Source organism: Pelmatolapia mariae, linkage group LG3_W (genome assembly GCF_036321145.2).
Source record: "Pelmatolapia mariae isolate MD_Pm_ZW linkage group LG3_W, Pm_UMD_F_2, whole genome shotgun sequence".
Taxonomy (NCBI): Eukaryota; Metazoa; Chordata; class Actinopteri; order Cichliformes; family Cichlidae; genus Pelmatolapia; species Pelmatolapia mariae.
In genome coordinates, this window is record NC_086229.1 from 43,246,879 (window position 1) to 43,265,094 (window position 18,216).

Sequence of the window (18,216 nt, forward strand, 5' to 3'; positions counted from 1 at the left end):
GGAACATTCTAATAGAACTCTCGAGAATTTGGAAAATCCTAAAATAGCTCTTGTGAATTTGGAACATTCTAAAAGAATTCTCAGGAATAGAGGGTTAACTTTTGATACTTCTTTTTAAATACTCTCATTTCTACCTTTCCCTAGCCCACCGTTGTAAATAGGAATATCTTTGTAATGACTTATTTGGTTACCTTGTGGTACAAATGTAACACAAGTTTGTGTCACATGAGACTACATTCTAGCCCTAGTTCCATTTCAGTTAATATCTGTTGAATACAATTTACAGATGTTCAAGAAATGAAACTCTTAAGTCCAATCCACTTTAAGTCCAACTTCAATAGAAGAATCAGAGCTTTCCAGAGACGGTCTCACAGTCTCTCATGGTCAGTGATTTTGACCTTTCACTAATGATGTTGAAGGACAGGCAGATAGGCAACAATAGCTTCAGCTTTTGTAAGGTATCAGTGGAGAAGAAGATTAACAGAAGAGTGAGCAGGATATTGTTTGTTTTTAGCCTAGCACTGCCACATTTGCTGCATTCCCAGCAAACCACTTAGGATTTCCCAGAGGATTTAAAGCCAGGCCCATGCAGCAAAGCAAGATCTTGTAGGACCTCCACTACATGTTTATCAGGCAGTGGTAGATGCAAAGGCTGGTTGATCCAATGTCCAATTATTGCAGAAATATAAGAACATTAAAAAAAAAGCATGAGCATCACCACCTAGAATTGGGAGAAAAGGTAAACCTCTTCTAGAATGAGGTACTCTACATATTGCACCTTTAACATATATATTTTTTTTTTTCATAAAAAAAATTGACTGTAAGATAATAAAAAGCACACCACGACAGGTTCAAAATTTAACAAGTCATAATGAGTTCAACACTGGGCAAACCTGTCTTCTTATATATAAATCAGGAGGCGCAGCTGCCCTTTAACAATACAGTGGCAACAAGAATAGATTCAGCCTCAAGGTAATGAAGCTGAGAAAAAAAATGCAGTCTTATGATCAAATACACTTTATTCAGGGCCTTCTGGCTATGTATCATACAAGGAAAAAATAAATAAATAAATAAAATAACTAAAGGAGACAGTATTGCAACAGTCTTAGATCAATGGACTTGGTGGTCAATTTCAAAAAGCAGCTAAAAACATTTAAAATTGCTTTTGTAGAACATTTTGTCTTCATGTTCTAGTATTTTTGTTCTGAAGCACTTTGTGATATTTATCTTAAAGTAGTATAGAAATAAAAATTTACTTACACTGCCTAACAAATTAATTAGACCACCTGTCATAAAAACACAAAACAAATAATTAGGCAAAGGAAAACTGAATTTACTTTAAGACTCACTGAAGACAAACTTTAAGACAAACTGAATTTACTTTTACCTCCTAAGACCCGAACTTTTTTATGGCATGTATTTTTAATTTCTCTTTGCTATTTGGGCTAATTGGGCAAAATGTAGTATTGTGGTCTAGACAAACTAAAATGTGATGTCCACATATGTGGACTCCAGGTCCTAGCAGGTTAAGAGACTGGTATGTGGGGGGATGTTGTTTCTTTTGTATTTTTAAAATAAAACCTTACATTTAGAAATTATTTTAGCATTGTTTAACTTTTGGAAAATTACCAATACAGTTAATTTAGGGCAGCTGTGGCATAAGCCTTACACCTGGTGGTGGTCTAATAGATTTGTAAAGCTCTTTGCTTACTTAATTACTTACTTCTAGTTTAAAAAAATGTTTTACACATCCATTACGTTTCACTTTTGCAAAGTGAAGTAGAAGGCACTGGACCAAACCACTGTGAGGCACACTATGTCCACTTTTAAAAACATTTAAAAAGTGTATTTTGCATAATAATCACAAAAGATTTGAGTGCATATTGTTATATAGTTTCACAGAAAATATTGACTCCATCCTTGGTTGCACTGATATGATAATTTTGGGAATTAACGAATGAAAACTAATTTCAGGAAGGGCAGTAGCACCCCAGATACCCTTTTAGCTACACTTCTGGTACAAAACTGGGCTTTTATTGCAAAAGTAATTGTTGTCATCTAGGTATTCTTTTTCCCTAATTTGATTCATAATGAGTCAGTGCCATTCAAAACTGGTGGAAAGAATTCATCTTCGTTAGCTAATTGACTTACAAAACGTAAACCAGTGGATCAAAACTCAGCTGACCAAACCTTATGACCAAAGTGGACTTTGGTTTGTTTTGACAGTTGGACTTTGTGTTGTTGAGGCGGACACCTCAGTTTGAAAAAAGCGCTTGTCATCCTTTGAAAACCTCTCATCTGCAACAAGAGCTTCAGGAATGAGGAAACAGACGCTTGTTTTCTTGTTGGCACCTATGTTTTTTAAACAGAGTTTAATGGGGTGAAGGGTCAATGATTATGGAGCTGTATGCTGGGGTGAGAAAAACAACACCTCTGCAGTCACATGGCTCAATAACAGCATGAATGTCTGTATGCATTCATTCATTCATTCAAAACACAATCAGTAACTATTTTATGACAAGGTTTAATCTGTATTCCCCCAACAATAAAGACAGAGAGATTTGAGTTTATGGCAGGACACTAAAACAATTATATCACCATATTACCAAGAGATCATGTGGGCGATGACTGAGATTAACCAAAGCTCATTCTACACACAAAAACAGTACAAATGATTGTAAGTCTTGAACTGTTTAAAAGGTTGCCAGCTGCTTACTGGGTTTTTGGTATGTTTGTGACAAATTAAACATCCTGTAAAGTTTGGGAAGTGCTTTGAGTAAACCTGAAAAGTTGGTTAGGGAAGATAAAGGAACCACAGAGCACACATTGCAGGGGTCAGTAACCAGGTTCAGCCACAGGCCAGTTTTTTTCCACACTGCCTAACAGGGATACCGTGGTAGTTACGCTCACAGTAGAAATGTACATATCTGCTCTATGATGGTTTGAATTATATCGCTTAATACCTACAGAAAAATACTGCGTACAACTTTCTTATTGTTGACTCAAATATAGATATTCCTGCTTGAAATATTAACTTTTATCAATGTTGCAAGCTGTATTCACTGGGATTTACACCAGGGGTCTCAAACTCAAATGAGCCGCGGGCCACTGCTGACACCGTCATCTCATTGGAGGGCCACTTTAGTGTTCAAGTAGTACAAAAAACAAACAAACCAGAAAACACCCACTAATATTTCCTCAAATGTTGTGCTTTGTTTGTTTGCTTGTTTTTTAAAATTTCAAATATTGTATAACAAGACAAAACTGCAAACGTGAACGTAATTTTTTCTCACTCTTAACTAACTGAAGCCTTGCATTGAACTACCATATAAACACATTGGTACTCTCTTTCTGGCCAGACACATGGCACCACTTTTGCTATAATTCCGTTTGTATTTAAGAAAATAAAAATGCAGACATAAGTGCATACATTAGTTTTTGACTGCTAGCGAAAATTGTTTTCTTTTTGTTTGTACTCTCTTGTTACCTCGGCCAGTTCTGCGGCTCCGAGCCGTAGTAACCTCTGGCTAATATGTCGTGTTCCGTGTCGGGCTCGTAGCTGAGAACTAGCTTTACTGTCTGGTAGTGGTGCAACGGATCAAAAATCTCACGGTTCGGATCGGATCACGGTTTTAAGTCACGGATCGGATCAATTTTCGGATCAGCAAAAAAAGAAACAAAGACAAAATTTTAACATTTACTTATTAACTTATTTAAGTTTTTTTTTTGCCTATTAAAAACATTCAACTCAAGACTTATTCCACGCAATTATTTAAAAACAAATTAAGGTGCAATATAAGGCAGTACAGGGCTTTGTATCTACCACTCCGCTGTGATATAATGAGCGGTCACGGTCACGTAGCTTTCCGTTGCCCTGGAGGTCCACACATTTGTAGTTGGGCAACAGAAGATGCCTGGGACAGTTCAGCCATAACTTTAAACTTTTCCTGCTCATACATGCCTGGGTACGATCTTGTCACTGAAGTGGACGCGCAACGGGATATCATAGCGTGGCTCAAGCACCTTCATCATAGTTTAAACCCCTTGTTTTGCACAAGGGATTACGGCCTCCCGTCTGCAGCTAAACACCCCAGTAGCTTTTGTAATAGCTTTAGCCCGGTCGGACTGGGCAGCAAAGGGCTGCTTAAATGCCGCAAACTCCTCTGCTCCTCCACTTGGACCACCAGCACTGGCCATAACTATCGCTTGACAGACTGACCACGCGCACCATACACATACTTTTTTCCTTCTTTTTCGAATCTTCGGATCACGTGCGTGCCGAACCGTGGAGTGGGATCGGTTCGGATTACGGATCAACCGTGATCCGTTGCACCACTACTGTCTGGGTCAACTTGGCTAGCGAGAGACAGAGAGAGGCGTTCTAGTGTACAGTCAAGTCTTAACAGTTTACTTACAACTGGGCTCATCAGGCACTGCAGTGGTTTTTACTATATTTACATGCTTCCATCTCCCGTTTCTGCTCGGTGACAACTCGTACTTTTCGACTCTCCTTTTACTCCCTCCCTCGCGCTCACACACATAACAGGAGGGGCAGTCTCACACATTCTCACTGCAGCATGGACTACATTGCCCATGAGGCTACATTCTTTAGGGCTATGCTTGTTACACTCTGCTCATATTGCCTTCATATTAAATAATTTTTTGAATAATAATTTAAAAAAAATATTTCTTCACATCAATACGTGAACCGCAAGTGGCCCACGGGCTGCAAGTTTTAGACCCCTGATTTACACAGTTGTCATTTTAATGTTTTTTTTTTTATCATATAAAAAAACTGAGACGTGCCATTAAAATTGCACTTTGTTTTTTCTATATGAATGTATCTGAGGGATTAAATGCCTCTATACTGACAGAAAGGAGTTTCACTGGTCTAGCCCACTTAAGGTCAAAGTGGGATGTATGTGGCCCATGAGAAACAGAAACAAGCTCTGGTCCCGTGGATACATCATCTCTTTTCTGGTCGACTGGGGAAAGCTTTAAAAAGTGTGTTTTGGGCAAATATTGAAGAAGATGGTGGTGAAAACCAGTTCTGACATGAAACATCTCCTTTTAATCTACATATCTGATACCAGTCTCATCTTCTAGCTGTAGTTCCCGCTAATACACCCATGACCTACACTTGTAAGTGTAGGTCATGGGTATGAAGTGAACAAATAACATTGGTGTCCACGTGTTAGTTTAGATGTAGCACACTGATCAAATAAGTTTGGTTCATGAAGAAATTTTCCTACTCCCTTCCAGGGTCTGGATTACACAGCTCAGGAAGTAAAGCAGGTAATCTACTAATTGGAAGGTTGGTGATTCAATCCCTAGCTGCTCCAGTCTGCATGCCAAAGTATTCCTAGGCAAGACAAGGAAAAAGTGCCTGTGTGAATGAGGCAATCTGTATAAAGCGGTTTGAGTGCTCCAGTAGAGTAGGACCACACTGCATAAGAACCAGCCCATTTACCAGGTCTTGGGACCGATTGCAGTTTCGTAGCCTGTTCGATTTATTTTGGCAGGAGATGGCATGTCCCTTTAATTTACTTTACAAAAAAAGGGAACATTCAGTTACTGACACTTGTACTCATCACATTTAAGCATGCTTTCATTTAACACACTGAAGTTACTGTCTGGTGGGGGGTCAGCTTGTGGGAGGCATTATACCTCCCACTGCAGGCTTACTTGTTGTTCCTAGAGTATTTAAAAGTAGACTGGGAGGCAGAGCCTTCAGTTTTCAGGCCACTCTTCTGTGGAACCAGCTTCCAGTTTGGAATCAGGAGACAGACACTATCTCTACTTTTAAAATTAGGATTAAAACTTACCTTTTTGCTAAAGCAAATAGTTGGATCAGGTGACCCTGAATCCTCCCTTAGTTATGAGGGCACCTGCTCATGGGGTGGGAGTGGGGTAATATGATTATTGGGGTTTTCTTTGTTTTCCTTATATTATTATAGGGTCTTTGTCTTACAATACAAAGCTCCTTGAGGCAACTGTTGTTGTGATTTGGCGCTATATAAATAAAACTGAATCGAATTAAGTTTGTTTTTTAACATTTCTGAAATTTGTTGTAACAGCAGACGGCTTATCAGTATGTTAGAGGACCTGCTCATTTCTTCATTGACACTCCACAGCACAACGCAGACATTGTGACAGCCCAAGTGTCAACCCAGACATGCTACACATACAGCAGTAGTTTACACAAGCCTGTCTAGGCCATTATGCCCATGATGCATGAGTTTTCCCGTCAGTTACCTTTTTTTCACTCACAATGTTTTAATTGTTATTATCAATCTCTTCCACAGCATGTCTTTTGTCCCGTATGACTCTCCTAACCCCAAATCAGTCATGGCAGATGGCCGCCCCTCCCTGAGCCTTGTTCTTCTGGAGATTTCTTCCTGTTAAAAGGGAGTTTTTCTTTCCCACTTTTGCCAAAGAACTTTGCTCATAGGGAGTCATATGATTGTTGGGGTTTTCTCTGTATTCTTTGTATTACTGTAAGATCTTGTAGTGCTCTGAGGCGGCTGTTGTTACGATTTATGCGCCGTGTTAATAAAATTGAATTGAACTGAATGATGCGACTTATCCTGGAATCTCCCAGTAATAAAAGAAGCCTAACCCTGACACACAAAGGATTAAATACCTTTTAAAATATGACAGTTGCATCAATTTCTTGTTTGAAAACAATGATTTAAAAAAAGTCAGCGTGAGCATATGTGGTCCCAGTGTGTGCTGCTTACATTTCCTCTAAATGAGTTTGGAAATTTGGCCTCCCTGTGGGGGTCAGGAGGTTATTAAAGACAAGAGGACTTATCGTAATCCCGCTTGCTGACGTCACTGGTGCATTCTTTTAGACATAATCACAGAGGTTCTCAAAGAGGTTTTTATCAGACTCCAGAGTTATCAGGGAATTTCTCAACCTCGTGGCCTTTCAGAGTGCCCAGAGGAAGAAAGAAAAAATATTTCCTTCATCAGATGGTTGAAATGATTTAGCTCACACTTCATTGGCTCCTCCGGGTGGGTGTGTCGCAGCATATTTGAGAATCACGTGCATCAGTGTGCTGAGCAAACCCAGACACAAGCAGATACATTTATTTGGGTCTTTAGTGACGTCAAAGTCCTGTTTGTGTTTAGAAACTGAACTGTTGTGTAACGTAAGACAAACACAGATCTGCAAAGAAACACTCAACCAAGGAAAAAAAAGAAAAGAAAAAAGGAATAAAGAGAGGAAGGAAGACAGCCGAGACCAGGGCAGCTACATGAACACATTTTTATTGCAATAGCTCTATCGAAAGCAAAAAAGTTTTGATAAATATAAACACTATGCCGATGCTCAAATCGCCTCCGAGTACCCCCTCCGACCCCCCTTTTCCCTCCGCGAGGAAATAAAATAGACAAGGAGAAAAGGAAGTTAAAAAAAAAAAAAATGGGCGAGGGGGCGGGGCACCTGCAAGGCGCCAATCATAACATGAAAAAAAGCAACAACTCGAGTTTTCCTTATTTACACAAGGAGGATTCCCACCAGTTCTCTCTTTCTCTCTAAATTTTAAGCTCTCTTCACCCCCCCGTCTTTGTCGCATACAGGACGCTGAAAAATAATGCACGTACGAAGGATACACACCTCCACAGTATTGTTTTTGAACTCTTTCCTGTAAAGCTAATGAACAACAGCATTCAACTTGGAAAAAATAAAATAAGAACACAGGTAGCGGGGGTGAGAGTGGGATTTTTCCTGACCCACGCCTTCGTCTTCTTAGTTCGCCACTGACAGCATTTTCAACTGTTATAACTGTACTACACAGCAGCAAAAAAACCCAAAAGAACTGTGATATAGTTACAAAAAATAAACATTAGGCAGGTTGTAACCCATTTCTTTATACAAATAACTGCAAAAAATGCCTATGTACTCTTAAAAAAACCCAAAAAAAACCCTCTATCCTTGTGTCGCTTTGTATTCAGAGAAGCCTCTCCGATGAGACAAAACAACCAGGAATAAGATGAATTCTTCCCTCTGTAAACTAGAATATAAAATAAATCAAAGGATTAGAGGAAAAACAGAAGTTTGCATAATGATGCCGTACCCTAAGTCTTCTCTGTCAGGATTATATATATATATATATAGATATATATGTATGATGTAGGTCTTATTTCTTTCTTAATTCTCCACCCTAAACATGAAAACAGGACAGTTTTGAGGTTGAATTGTTGCCAAAATAAACACAGATTCTGTGTGAATTAATTCAGTTATAACAAAGAATTAAACAGGGGATCAAGTCTGACGTTTACAATTTTCAAATAAATTATGTGGGGGGGAAAGAAAAAAACTAGCTCTACCATTTAGCATGAAAACCCCAAAAGCAACACATTGCTGTAGCAAAGTACACAAAAAAGAAAAATAAACAACCAAAAAGGAAAAAAAATTCTCATTTGTCTCAACGGGCCACTGATTTAACTCTTTGTTCACTCAAAAGGAGAAGATGGGGTGGGGAGGTGGGGGTGCGAAGAAAATCGCTTAAATTGTTCACATAAGACACGTCATGTTTAAAAAATAAAAACAAAATAATATCTGAAGAGCATTTTGTGGATTTTCGTATGTGATCTGCTGTGGAGCGACCGTGCTCATTTTCAGGGGTCTGTCATCATCATTGCACGAGTCTGAAAACAGAGCCAGGGGTGTTGGGAAAGCGTGGCCACGGTTTTTTAAATGTTTGTGCTAATCGAGACACGTTTGCTAATTGCAGGATGTTAGGAAGTTGAATCCTCCTGATTCCACGCTGTATGCTATGAAGGATCCTTGCAGACTGTGGAAGACTCGCTTCATCTTTGGCCACTTCTCTCTGCGTGTAAATGGAAACGTAGCATAGCAGAAAGAGCGTTTTAAAGTGGACCTCTGTCTCGTTTGTACTGGGTTAAATCTTGAATATTCATACTGAACACCGACAAACTTCCAAATATTGAGATCAGACGCTCCGTTGCAAACCAGCGTCTCTAGTCTTGGGTCTGTGTGATGTCACTGAGTAGAGAAACCTAATACAGCCATCTCAGACCAGAAGCCCTATCCAGTTGCTCACGATGGGCAGCCAATCACACAAAAGCTGGATTAAAAACAGCTTGCGTCAGACAGTGGATAAAATTAGGGGCTCCACCAAGGCTTGTTATTTTGATCTGTGAATCATGCTAAGCTACTCTAATAGACTAATAGATATGCAGCTAGAAACTAGCAGAAACGGGCTTGAAGTAGGAGAGATGTAATGCTGCTTTACACCAGCTGTACCGACTGATCCAGGCCTATCGCCTAATAAGTTTACATTTAATGAAACACGTTTTTCTGTGTTTATCCCTATTTGCAAAGAAATCATTTAAAATTCGTTGATAGTTTCGCACACCACTATTACATTAAATTAATTTAAACACTGATATCCATTCAGAATGTCACTGCATTTAAATAGATGAGAGGAAAAGTAAGTTTAATCACAACTCCTTCAGTGAAACAAGATCAACTAGAATGCATTAAAAAAAAAATGATATTAGTGACGACTACAACAAGGCATAAGAAACGAAACCCTTCAGAACTTCAGTGAACAAAGCAAGCAGCTTTTTTATGGGAGCCGACCTGCACAGGTTTTTAACTTTGAGGAGAAGCTTCGACAGTCTGCATGGTCAAACGGCTACAAGTCAGCATCAGGTATCAGGACAATGAGAGCAAATTGGAGCAAAGATTATTCAGTTAAACTAGTCGAGGCTGCTTTCAAAACCAAAGTCAAACACGCCTTCCCTCGCTCCTGGCTCTGCTTGGATAACAGTGATGATGCATCGTTAAACAAGTAAATTCCAAAACATCAGGAAAGGTGGGATAACAAAAAAGAAAAAAAATCATAAGAAGAAAAAAAAACACAAAATCAGGATGAAGATTGCATTAAATACTGAAAGAAATCATTGAAATTCTGTGGACCAGTCTAGCTGTCAGTCTTTGAGTTTAACCACATCGTGGGAGAGCAGCGCAACTATAAATGCTAAATACGCGTGTATTAGTGTGTGAAGGTGCCAAAACGAAAAGAGGAGGCAATTTGTGCGCCACTATAAGTGTGTGTGGGTTGGGGTGTCACAGGGCAAGTATGTCCAGTGCGCTGCACCTGGGGCTGGAGCTCCGGTTACTGGAAACCTCTTTACGTCACGCGGAGCCGCTGACGAACACCCCGGCATTCATATGTGCGAGAAAAATCCCGCACGTCATCAAGAGACGCTCACAAAGGGCCGAAACGGAGACGCGCAGGAGGTACCCTCGACTAAAAAGGGCTGCATGACTCCTCTGTGCCCGTATGCAATATGAGGGCGTGTGTGGAGGGGGGCACATGACCGAGATATGTGTCTTATTGACGTACGGGTATGCGTGTGTGTTTGTGTGTGTATGTACATGCCACTGCTTACAAAGTACAGTAAATGGTTCACTTGCATTTCATGTGTGTGTGCATTATTCCTGTGTTTGCATCTCAGTGTGTCAATACTGTACTTTGTGCTTTTTACCTTTCACAGCGTTTTGTCTGTGTTTGCTTTGGCGCCACTCTCCCTCGCTAATCTGAACTGTGCTACGGACCGCATGAGGTAAAACTGAATGAAACAAACAAACACCTACTACTTGGATCTACTCAACAGTTATTTGTGCAGAAAACTGAGGAAGATGAACCAAGTGAAACAGCAGGGCGGGGGGAAAAAAACAAAACAAAAAAAAACAAAAAAACAACAAACCCGTTTTTTTGTTGTTGTTTTGTTTTTTTCAGCTGAATTTTCGAACCACATAATCAGATTTTCTTGCTGAGAGTTCATTAACAACACCCAGATATCTGTGAAGGCAGCTGGTTAGCTTAGCTTAGCATAAAGACCCGAAAAAAGTAGCAGACCTATCCACATAGATAAAGCCCGTGTTTAAACTGGTTATATATTCTTTAAGGAACAGTCATGACATAATGGCCTAAAGCTGCTTTTACAATTTGGTTTAATGTGTCAAAGTTGATCTGTTATGCTTTTTCTTATTTTCTGTCACATATGCACACAGTTATGAGGATGAATGCTTATTTTAAATGGAACAAGGTTTCTATCCTGTGTGTATGCAGCTCTTTGAAAGTCAAAAGCTCAGGCTTCAGACTGCTCCAAACGCCTGGTTTCAGACACTTTTTTCCTACTTTTGGCTCTCCATGATGCCATGGAAACCAGACAAAAGCCCCACTTAATTGCTTCTTAAACCTATTAGAGGGGCACCCAATCAGAAGTTACTTAAATCAAACTAAAATGGCTTTTTTCTACTTTTAGCTCTCTTTGATGTCACAGAGAGAAGACTTCTCTTATACAGTCATTTCAGGCACAGGAGTCCCATCTATCTGCTGAAGGGCATCAATCAGGAGAAAGTTGGTTTAAAGGGAGCTAAAATGGGTTGTTTCAAACAGGATGATGTAATAAGGATTATTGCTAAGTGGCTCTAGTAGAATCCAATTAACCAAAATACTGAAACAGAAATTAGCATAACAGGCCCACTTTAACAAGATGGCATGTACTGTTGTATCTCTGTATCTTTATTTATGGCCTTGTTCATATTAACAACACTTTTATATTTTTAGGTGTATTTTTTTTGCCTTTTAGTGATATACATTTCCATTTTTGTGCAAGTAGAACTAAAGAACTGCTATTTTAGTGACTTTCTGTGCTCTGTAGTGCAATATTTAAACACCTAGCCAGCATTAAATGGATATAAATTGGGTTTAAAATTTAAAGTTTGAGCAGAACAATTTCTTTTAACTGGACTTTGTGTAAAATTACTTTTGAACACCTTTTGGCTCCTGTTCTGAGTTTCTATGCTACTCTTTGCTAACCGACTGCTAGCTGTAGCTTCACTTTTAAGATTATCAAACTTCTAATGAGTGGATTGTAAATGACACCGAAAACTTTGCAGTGTTCGACCAGTGGCCATAACAATTCCCTGCCCTGCTGAGTACCATCAGTCAGAAGAACAAACAAAGTGAAATGTACCGAAACATTTGTACCTGCATTAACATATAAATAATCAGCACTATATAACATGAGGAGTAATGCTTTAAGGTTGCATTGGTACTCTGACAAACCCACACTGGCGCAGTACTGCAGCTGATTTTAGCCCTTTGGAGCAGGCCCGCTCAGGCAATAGGTGCTAACGTGTCGCTGAGGCGCAAGCGCCCTGCTACATGATGATCCAAAGGGTGCCGGTACTGCGTCGTACCTGGGATCAAACGCGATACTCGTACAATGCCACTCTGAAACTGAAACGGGCCCAGCCGCGAGTTTGTACCATTAAAGGGGGTTAAGGAATTAAAAAAATAAACACTTTATCCAATATGTAATAACTATACGGCATTCAGGATGGATTACACAAGGGGTTAAAAAAATTAGAATAATAATAGTAATAATAATAATAATAAATGATGAATATTTAAATTCAAATCAACATAAAAAAAAATCCAAGTCTGTGCCGTAATGCCTTTGAATTTCATTTTCCCTTTTTTCTTTTTTAATACTATATGGAGAAGCAGAACCATCTGATACAAAGGCTCTGTGCAGATGCAAGGACGCCCCTCAGCCAAAGTTCACCCTCTGTTTGTTGAATAAGTACGAGCCCAACTGTCTCTGAGAGGGGGCGGGGAAGCAGCGCACGCTGGCAGCGTCGGTCAAGAGAGGGAGGATTATTTGTTAATTTAAAAAAAAAAAGAAAAAAGAAAAAAAAGGGACGATATGCATATAAAACAGAGGAAAAACAAAAAATGAAAAACACTTTTTAAAAAACTGCAAGCATTTTTTTGTGTTTGTTTTTGACATTTTGTCTGCGATCAGGAGGGAGCAGCTTCTCAGTCTCAGTGAAGGTCAGAGGGCACCGGCGTTGGAGGCCAAAGGTCACAGGCAGAGTCAAGTGCCGCGAGCAGAGAGATGAGGATGAAGAGGAGGGGGGGAGGGGGGGGGGCTGCGGCGTGCGGTGAACCTCCGTCGCTCAGTCTGAGACACAGAGAGAGGGGGGAAAAGCTCGTTAGTGAAAACATGAAGACAAACACAAAAACAACAAGCTAGTGACAACATGAAAAATGACACTGACCACAGGCAGCCAAATACAAAGAGGAAAAAGAAAAAGGACAATCTGTTTGGGAATTTGGGAAGAATGTATTTTTTTTTTCTTTTCAAAAAAATCAAGACAAAAACCAACAACTTCAAGAATTTACATGAACCAATCATCAGCCTCCAAATGAACAAACAGGTCGAGATTACGTGTCGTTAAAGGCATAAACCTGTGAGGTGTGGAGTGTCAGTAAGACACAACAACACAGTTTACTAAGCATGGGCACCGGGATAACTAGTTAGGTCAGGAAAACATGACAGTATCAGTGCCAGATACTTGTAATTGGCATTACTTCATATATTTTTTACTTATTATTTGACTGACTTGTTCCTTCTTCTATATAGTAAAGGTTTTCTTGTGTGCGGGAGCAGCTGAACAACAAGACGAACGACTTTCCTTTCTGTCTCTACACAACTGAAAATAAGCTCCACCTAGAAGAGGCAAAAGGACGTTTGCTGTAATCATTAATTGTAACTTTCTCCTCTCCAAGTATATGCAAAATACTTTGTGACTTTTCAGCTGCCTCTCCATGGAGGACTGGATTGCAGGTTGGAGCCCTTGTTAAGCATCGTAGTCTCAGCGAGTTTGGCATAGCTCCACATAAACAAGTTCTAGACCTGCAGCTCGCAGAGGATCCAGAGCAGAATGAGAAGCTGCTGTGCAGAAGAGGTACGTCCCGTGGACCGCCACAACAGCAGCCTGCCCGGCAAATCAGCCCATAGGAAAACACTAGACTTTCAAAACAAGAGCTAGGGTGGTTTTCCCTGCCATACTTTGGCAACTGTTAAATTCCCTGGCTATACTTCCCGAGTAAAAGTTTATTGTGTGAGGAAACGCTGTCATATATTGAAGTGAGTATCTCTGGATGTGGAACTTTTGTTTAACCTTGTAGTGTTGACACACGTGCCACCGCGACCAAATCACATGACCGATTTAAGATGATGTAACCCGCAGAACGCTGGCTCGCCGAGTCTCCGGCTCAACTTGTGTCCAAAGTGCAGACTCCAAAATAAATTCCGGTTTTTAAATTGTCTTGACAGGCCGAGTAAAGACAAGTAAAACCAGAGTTATGATAAACAATTTTAAAATGCCAGCTGTAAGCCCTGTGATGTGTCCCTCTGTCCTGTGGAGGACAAGAACTACTGCACAAATAATTTGTGTGGCATCTTATGGAGACACTTGATTGTTTTGTAAAAACCCCTGAAGTATTGATTGTATGGAACTCTGTTTGCTCTGTGTGTACACAAATATTTGAAATTTACATCTTAAATTTGCATTTTAAATGATAAAAGTGATTCGTTAAAAATGTTTGTGGTAATTTAAGATGTAGTTAAAAACAGCCAGTTGCACACTTGACTCCAGACGGTTAAGCAAAAGACAGGAAGCACTTAAAAAAAACAAAAAAAAAAAACAACTTTAAAGCGTCACAAGCATTTTCACTGCTGTTTGTACAAACAAAAAAAGCAAGATGTAAAATGAGAAAAATTATAATGAGACCACTGGCTAATAGAAAAACTATTACACATTATCACACACACACAGAAACAGGAATGTGTGTGGTTCACTGATTGGAGGGGGGGGGGCTGTCGATATTATGTTTTTGGACATTTTGAAGCCTAGCGGTGCCAATTTTGACTGGAACCAGACCCTGTCTGGCTTTGGGCTCAGCCCCCCAAACATTTCTCCAAATCCTGAAAAGGTGGGGGTGCTGGTGGCTTCTGAGGGGTCGTGCGCTGCAAGACACTGCAGGGGTTGCAAAAACACTCGACCCTCTTCTGCCAGCTCAGGAATGGTTATCACCACTCTTAGAGGTTGCCCAACAGTTTGGTAATCTTAAAAAGGGCACGATTAATGACACAAGCCGCAGGTTTACAATCACAGAAGAAGAAAGTAGAACTACAGCTGTTGCACAGTCACAGATCACCGCCTGAGAGAAGCAGCACAGATGTGAGACATCTCTGTCGGGGGGGGGGGGCTTGGCTCAAACTCCTCGTTGTATAATAAAATCTGTTTGTCTGGTAATAAGTGAGCGTGGCCGGTGAACTTTGGATTCTGCTCGCTGCCAGCAGACACACACACACTCGCTCACAAATAAAATGTTTGTTTCCTGCCCTGCTATCATTGCTGGGCCGGGCCGTCAGGTCGGCTGTTGTGGTGCGGCCCAGCGGCCCCGAATGACCCGTGGCGATGGCCGCCGTCCAGCTGGGTTATTCCACTGAGAGCGAGCCTTTGTCTGACACAACAATGTGAGCAGCACGCCACAATACAGATGCTTTGACAGGGGGCACTGCTGGAATGCTGCCCCTCTGTTTGCTAGCCATTGGGAGGGAGGGAGGGATGGACTGATGGAAAGGCAGGAATACACGGATAAGAAGAGAAGAAACAACAACCTGATGCAACCAAATTACAACCAAAAAAACAAAAAGGTGTAGCACACCCTGGAATTCTGCTATGAACAAGGCCCTCTTTAAGCTCCCTGAAAAGCCTTCGGCTGATCTAAAACACTGCAGTGAGAGAACTGACAGGACTTTCTCTTAACTGGCGCCTGTTAGATCCAGAATCAAATTTAAAATCCTCCTCCTTACACACCAAGTCCTCAATGATCAGGCCCCTTCATATCTGATATATATTTTAGTATTAAATTACCCTAACAGAGCACTTTGCTCTCAGACTGCAGGCTTACTTACTCTCACATTTCTAAACATACAATGGCAGGCAGAGCCAGCTTTCAACAGGAGTGGGTTGGGTTGAGAGGTGGGCAGGTTCGATACAGCATAGTATTATGATATTTTGCTGTATTGTAGCAATACAGGGACACTAAATTTTCATATTCTATTAAAAAAAAATGTAAATATTCTGGGAATACTACGAACAAGAGGGCTTATCTCATGCACCGGCATCCTGGGATAACGTGAGCCGAGCTGCAAATCCATCTGACACTGGGCACACTGAGCTTGGAAAAGTTACCTGCTAATTCAGACCAAGCTAATGGCTCAGCCACACAATAAAAATAAAGATAGGAACGCACATCATAAAAAAAAAAAATGATGGCTCTCTGATAATCATATTGGATTTTTTCACACTGTGACTGACCAAATAGCTGCCCAGAGGCTGAGGGCGATGCACACTTCTGACTGCAAGGTGATTGCACAGGTTGCCTGATGGGAGGCAACCTTTTTAAAAACAGTTGCAGTTTGACTCGGCAGTCACTCTCAGACAGAGTGTGAACGACTCTCGATCAATGAGCACAAGTCGAGAGGACTCAACTTAACTGGCTGTATTCCTGGAGAACAGGAAGGTTTGCTGAGAACACATGTAATAGTCAAATGTGAATTTACTGCAACAACTGTGACAAATCATCAAAAATCACGCTAATTCAAACAGACTGCATGCAACTGCCAGCTCGACCCTGTTGAGACTGAAGTTGTTGAAACTGTCTGATGGTGACATTTATGGCAGGTTTTAGTGATGGTGTTGGTATCCTCGACAATCTCACTCTGCGACTCTAACTTTGAAAAAAGGTGATAAATCAAAATATACAATATGTTATTACAATACTCAACATGTTGCAAAACATTAAAGGCCGCAAAAAATTGTATTGTGAGTTAAGCATTGTAATAACATCGTATGGTGAGGCGTCTGGTGATTCCTGCCTCTCTCCTATGGAACCAGCTCCTACATTAGATTGGGAGACAGTCTATTTTTAAGACTAAATTAAAAACTTGCCTTTTGATTAAGCGTATAGTTTGACCTAAATCAGCTGACCCTGAACCATCACTTAGTTATGTTTCTATAACTAAAGAATGCTGCTGGGGGGCTTCACATGATGGAATCAGTACTTATCCTTTACTCCCCATGTGTTTATACACTACCACTGCATGACATTAACAATTGCCTTCTCTCCCGTTCCTCCTCACCCTCTAACCAGTCACAGCAGATAGCTGCCCCTCTCTGAGCCTGGTTGTGCATGGGGTTGCCATGTATTTGCTCATAAGGGTGTCACCCGATTGTTGGGGTTACCGCTCTAATATCGGAGGGTTTTTACACATCTTTGCCATATAACACCTTAGTCACAAAAGCCTAAAGAACAGCTGACAGCTGCCCGGCAGCCACTGGTTGTGTGTATATTATGCAACCAGTTGGTGTGTGGTTGCTGGAGGTTGCCAACATTAAACTCGTCACAAAGAGGTGCTGCCTGAAAACCTGCCTGTAGTTTATATGGAAGACTTTTGTGCAACATTTGCAAACTACTCTCCAAGCAGTGATAAACTACAGCTCAGAGAGTTAATATTTTTGCAGACAAGCTAGTGTCTTTAGTGTAAACCACAGGTGACTGTGGCAATCTGCTAGTGATCAAAGCAGTCAGAAAGAGTTTTTTTTGTATAGCACCCGTCTGTGTGACTGATTTCGCCTATTGACAGCAGCCTCCAAAAATATGTGTCACATTTTTAGTAATCATATAAGCACTGTGGGTCTGCCAAAATCCTTTGTATGAATGAATAGCTAACACCAAGGCAACGAACAACACGTAGTGGATAGTTTAAAATAAAGATAAAACTGAATATTTAAAATAAGTTTGGTTATTTGGTGTTAGAAGTTGTACAGGTGAGATGCCGTTTCCAGTGTTTGCATAGGTACAAACCGTGTTCGGGAGTTCCAGGGAAATTAATACTATCCTGCCAGCACTCACTTTGTTAAAGTGTTAAAAACAGCCTCACTACTCCTCCTGTGTACAGCAGAGGCAGGGCTGTTTATAGAGATCAGAGTGAGTACACTGACATAACCGCACTATTTTGTACATTTACAGTAAGAAACTGTTGCTGTAATCTATGACACCATGCTGTAAAAACAACAGCTTAATGCTGCCGAGTCCTGTTACCGGCACTTTACTGTCATTTAACAGTAAAAGCTTTCAGACTGTAGTTTTATAACTTATACACAGTAAAGTACAGAGCATTCTTCAGTCAGTATTATATACGCAGTATTATTTTCTCCATTGAATGACTAATACTCACAAACATTTCCTTTATTGAACTGCAGATTGTTTCATTCCTTCCTGAAATTCTTAACATTTTGAAACCTGT

At 40.4% G+C, this 18,216-nt stretch overlaps 1 protein-coding gene across 1 annotated transcript in view; it reads right to left on the minus strand.

Annotated features, from left to right (window-relative positions):
* Nucleotides 1–7,267: 7,267 nt before the first annotated feature.
* The window catches only part of LOC134624467 (insulin receptor substrate 2-B), a 29,859-nt gene continuing 18,910 nt past the window's right edge, over nucleotides 7,268–18,216 (minus strand). Inside the window, exon 2 of the mRNA XM_063469443.1 lies at nucleotides 7,268–13,014. Coding sequence (XP_063325513.1) covers nucleotides 13,010–13,014 — 5 coding nt within the window. The 3' untranslated portion in view covers nucleotides 7,268–13,009. The remainder of the gene's footprint in view (nucleotides 13,015–18,216) is intronic.